General features: G+C 36.9%; 1 protein-coding gene across 1 annotated transcript; it reads right to left on the bottom strand.

Moving 5' to 3' along the window:
* Positions 1 to 207: 207 nt before the first annotated feature.
* LOC144956368 (uncharacterized) lies at positions 208 to 534 on the bottom strand. The gene has a single exon (XM_078886865.1). It carries the CDS (start codon positions 532 to 534, stop codon positions 208 to 210), a length of 327 nt encoding a protein of 108 aa, XP_078742991.1.
* Between the last annotated feature and the right edge of the window lie 5,073 nt (positions 535 to 5,607).

Genomic DNA, 5,607 nt, shown 5'->3' on the forward strand with positions numbered 1-5,607 from the left:
CAATCAAGAAAGATTTCCTCCGATCTATATTCATCCACCGTAATAATCTGTTTACGATTAAACAAATATGACCTAAACCAATCAAGCGCTGCACCAGCGATTACATTTGATTACATTAAAACTATCTCTCTCCATACGTCGATAAGCATAAAATAATGATGGACTGACCTGACCGGTTCGCTTTCTGTGGAATTTAATGTTGGGCACTCAACCTTCTTCTCCTTTTGGAAAGAAGAGCACATAATGCAATGGATCAAAGTGAGGATGTGTTTCACTGATACGCAAAATTGACTGTTGGTTTGGATGGTCATCTGATTTGCGGTATAATACAATATCCCTCGGGTTACTACAGTTGATAGCGTTATTTGGGAGTAAAACAGCAACTTCTGAAGCAGTCGGTAAATTATATCTACGTGGATCTTTTGATGAATCTGCTCGCAGCACCATTCTAATATCCTTCCCTTGATCTCCAGCATCTTCAATAGCTGCAGCGGCGTGCTTATATAATTCAACAAAGGGACTAACAGTAGCCATGATGGTAGATATAGTTGTTAAGATATCAGCATAAAGACTTCTATTCCAAAAAAGCCTATTTTGAATTTCGTGTTCAGTGTCATAAATGTAAAGTTGGGCAAAGTTTGGTCTATCATTATCACTGTTGGGTTGAATATGACCTATTCTATGGTAGACGGTACCACTAATTCGGAAACAGTATATCCCAGGAGGCAAGAAATCTTCGTGTACATCCAAGGAGGCGAATGCAAACATAGAATTGTAAGCACGGATGTGTTCTCGAAAATGCTTAGAATTTGTGTCGTTACCCGTGTAAAGACTCTTTATATTATCCGGAAGGGGTGGTAAAGTTGCCAGTGATACTTCCCCGTTGGCACAGCATAGAGAGGTTGATTCACCGGGCTATAGTTTTGATGAACAAAAACGACAAACTTTGTTCATGCGTCCTGTGTTGTGTGGTGAGATAAGAGGTATTGTAGTTGTATCCTGTTCTTGATCTGCAGCTGATGTAATTTCCACTGTTTGAGCTACATTTTGTTGAGGAGCAGATTCTGTATTATGAGTATTAGTAGTAGAAGTAGCCGAAGTAGTAGTCGTAGTAGTATTAGTAGATCTAGTTCTGGTTCGAGTTTGAAGTGGAGAAAAGACATGAGTTTCTTCCTCTTGACCTGGAATGTGAACTACTTCTACGTCGATACTGTGTGGTTCTTCAGTTTGGCGTACACATCGGCCTGAATCATTTTCTTGATTAGCCTCATTACGATTAGATGCATATTTTAATCGACTTGCTTGTTGTCGCTGCCATGCTTTATTCGGCATGCTTTTGGTTTATCAGTCAGTAGATATCTATATCATTACGTCCCAAGTCTTTACCACGCTTTAGAGATGTCTTCCGAAAGCCCCAACAAAGGGAAACAACTTTAATAATATATTACCTCAACTAACCCCAAGAAAAATTAAACCTAGTACCTTTAATTAACCCTAATAGGAAAGACAAACACCCTAGCACTTTAATACGACTTTTGACTAACCCTAATAGAAAAAAAATCCTCCGATCTCGAGCTAACCTAATAGAAAAAAAAACCCTCGGACTGCTTTGCACTACATGGCAGCCGAAAATCAAAACAATGGTCAAATTAGGAAAATTAAAACTTTCACAAATCTATCAAGGTTTGTTCTAGAGTGACAAATTGAATAAATAAACGCCTGACAAAAGATCAACGGTGAAAATACAAATTTAAAGAATACTGGGGACGTAGGAGCTTTCGGAATGTCTCCCCTTTACTTAACTTATGGAAAAACAAACATCCTAGCACGTTTACTAAGACTTATGACTAACCCTAATAGAATAAAAAACCCTCCGATCTCGAGCTAACCCTAATAGTAAAAAAGAATCAAAATGGCAACTGAAAATCAAAACAATGGTCAAAATCCATCTGTCAACTTTTGGTTGTTCTTCCTGTCGTAAAAACGCCGAACTGACAACATTTTACAGTGACGAAATGGGTAGATTTTGAGAGTGTTAGTGTCGTCGGTACGTATTTTATGATATTGGTGTGACTCAACGAACTTTCAAACTGACTTTAAATTATAAAAGGAAATCAAGTTATCTGTTTATCTATCTGTAAAAATAAATTTCTAATTTTAAAATCTTTCAGTAGAGTTGTGCGCCGTATTATTTTTTTTATTGACTCAAATAAGCACAATGTTCTCCACAATGCTATATATTTTAAAGAAAGGATATAACTCTATTTTACGACATAGGGCATCCCGTGCAAATAAATGACTTAGGTAACCCAGTAGTATATCTCATCTGTGACTGTTAGTTGAAGAAATAAAGCTTTCCTGAGCAAGCAACAATGACATTTATTGACCATCAGGAGTCATTTACAAATCGTTCCATTTATGAAAGAAATTTAACCGGATGACCCATTTTTATCTAAACGAATTCACTCAATTTGGCCATCTTCAAAATTGAACTCCTTTAAAACTTACTTATGTCTCCCGACAAAATTAAGAAATCTTGTGACATAGGTAATTATTGGTGGCTGGAGACATGTGGCCTACTAAATAAATATCAGGCAAGCTTAAGGATAGGGCAAAGAACAGAAGATCAATTGTTTAGATTAAGTCAAAAAATAATTGATGGCTTTCAAGATGGAAAACATACAGTTGCGGTTTTTGTTGATCTCCAACAAGCCTATGACAAAGTATGGAGGAAAGGGTTGTTATAAAATATGATGGACTACGAAATTGATGGAAATCTCTATTTATGGATTAAACAATTTCTAAGTAACAGAACAATCCAAACAAAAATTAATAACGGACTGTCAAACAGAGAAGTATTAGAGGAAGGTCTCCCACAAGGATCCTGCCTCAGATGTACTCTCTTTCTTATTTTCATAAATGATCTACCAGAAGTATTACGGACAGAAAAGGCCCTATATGCTGACGATTTAGTTATGTGGAATACTACAAAACACCTACCAATAGCCTCCAATAGAATAAATGAAGATTTAGAAAGCTTAAACACCTTCTGTGGTAAATGGAAGTTAAAGGTAAATTGCAATAAAACAGTCTACTCTATATTTAATAAGGGCCATTCTGTTTCCAAGAAAGAAATAACACTCTCCATCTATGGCCATCGACTCGCGAAATAAGAAAACCCCGCATATTTAGGCATACAGCTAGACAGACACCTATCTCTGAACAAACATACTCAGAATGTAAAAATCAAAGCCACAAAGAGACTCCAGTTCCTAAAACGACTAGCCAGTACTAACTGGGGAGCAGACAAAAACTCGCTTCGACAACTCTATTTAGGCTATGTGCGTTCCGTCATGGACTACAATTTAGCCCTCCAAAATGTAGGTAGTAAAAACACACATAAAACCTTGGACAGAGTACAAAACCAAGCCCTTCGCTTCATCTCGGGTGCCTTGAGATCGACACGCACAGCAGCATGTGAAATACATACTAATGTGGAACCACTTGGACTTCGCAGAGAATCAGCAGTGCTTGAAATGGTACTTGACATGTAGAACGAGACATGACTTCTGTTAGGCGATTTTACATTTTTTTTTTGGTGACAGAGACAACGCTGTCAACTGCCAGGTAATCATTTTACTCCTGAGTACGGTGAGAGAATATAAGTAAAGAATCTTTTCCAAGGACTCAATAACTATACGCCGAGCAAGGCTCGAACCCAGGACCTTCCTATCCAAAAGCGATTGTCATACTACAAGACCACATAGCCGCTCGGTGCGAAGAGTGTTCTGAGTAAATTGATTGGATAATGGGAATGAGATTAGCGGAAGAGTAGCGTCCCTTGATTGCACGTCACCCATAGTCTGTGACGTCACTGGCGGAAAAGTTATTAGAGAGAGAATGTCATGTTGGTTGTGCGCATGCATTTATGTTTTCATTGTTTGCTTTTTATTGTTGTTGGCCGAAGAAGAGGTTTGATACCTATATTAGTTCTTGTTTATTATTTTATAAAATATAAAATATCCCTTTATCTTTGCTTTCATTGAGTAAACAACGTCCTGATGGTCGTGTGATGAAACAAACTGTGAGACACATACACACACGCAAACACACACACACACACACACACATACACACACACGTGTGTAAACATCCACAAACAGACAAACCCCCACTCTCTCTCTCTCTCTCACGCAAACAAACACAAAGAAAAAAATGGTGCGTTTTGGTACACAGAATTACATCCGTACTAAGAAAGTGATTGGATGATGATTTAAAAATTCTCAATTATCGTTGTATCTGGATTCACCCATAGCACACGGCAAACACGCACACATACACACACAAACACAAACAAAACAAATAAACAAACACGGTTGCGCTTATTGTTGACATTCAATGCCGCTTTTCAACATAGAAAAAAAAAGGATAGAATCCGCACGTATATATATATATATATATATATATATATATATATATATATATATATATATATATATATATATAAGGATTAATCCGGCAATATGTCGACTCCATCAAAAACAGTCCCTAAGATGACCAGTGCTATATTTGTTACGTTTGGAAATATCTTAGATGTAAAAAAATTTTGTGCTAATTTTATGCTTTCAAGAAGGCTTTAGGGTTTGAATCCGACATTTAAAAAACCCCAAAGATATATGTTTTTAGTGGTCGCCATAAATTTTCTAAGGATTTGAACGCTCTTAGGGCAACCATGGGTGGGGTCAACTGAAGGTAGCATATTCATCTATCAAAATTTGACGCTTTAAGTCGACATCAAAAACTGTATGAATTTTTTGCATATTGTGAGATACGGTCGCCACAAGGTACTTATTCAATTTTATAATCAAAATGGGATTAAAAATCACGGAGAAATTAGTTTTTTCATACTATTAAATAGGATGCAATATCGCTCAGTGACTTTTGATCCGAAGGTCGGGGCTTTGAATCTCAGTAAGGGCTTGCCGGATTTTTTCCTCCCGATTTTTCGAAGGCATGTCCCCAACAACATACTCAGGTGTAAAACGAGTCCCAGGTCAATAACAGATTTGTATTTGTCCACTACCTACAATTGTAAAACGCCTAACAGGCGGTTGCCTAGTCCCATATGTTTTGTTTGCTGTTGATCTGGGACCTCTTGTGAAATGCTTTGAGCAGCACCTCGGTAGGTGGATATAGTGCTTTGAGCACATTTAGTGAAAATTGCACTATATAAAAGCTCAATTTTTAAAAATATAAATGATCTCATTTCTTTATTATGTTTTAATACATATATGGTAATTAGTATGATTGTTTTTGTTTTGTTTTTAAAGGTTTTACGGCGCTCGCAACACATTAAGGTCAAATCAGCGCCAGTAAAAAAGGAAGAAAATGGGATAGTAAAAAGTTCTAGAATTACAATTAAAGCACAAAAGAAAAGGTGAGACAAAGGGGAATTGGTTCAAATAGGGAACAGATATAGAATCCAAAACCACACCGTCACAGTACTTAGTGTGTGATCACCTAAAAGTCTCATTCAGACACAAGAACAGGTCCTAAGAGGAATACACTCAAATGTTTACAAATCATATAAGATAATATGTTAACTAA

Source organism: Berghia stephanieae, chromosome 11, assembly GCF_034508935.2.
Source record: "Berghia stephanieae isolate SIO BIC M18660-M18661 chromosome 11, UCSD_Bste_1.3, whole genome shotgun sequence".
NCBI classification, from domain to species: Eukaryota; Metazoa; Mollusca; class Gastropoda; order Nudibranchia; family Aeolidiidae; genus Berghia; species Berghia stephanieae.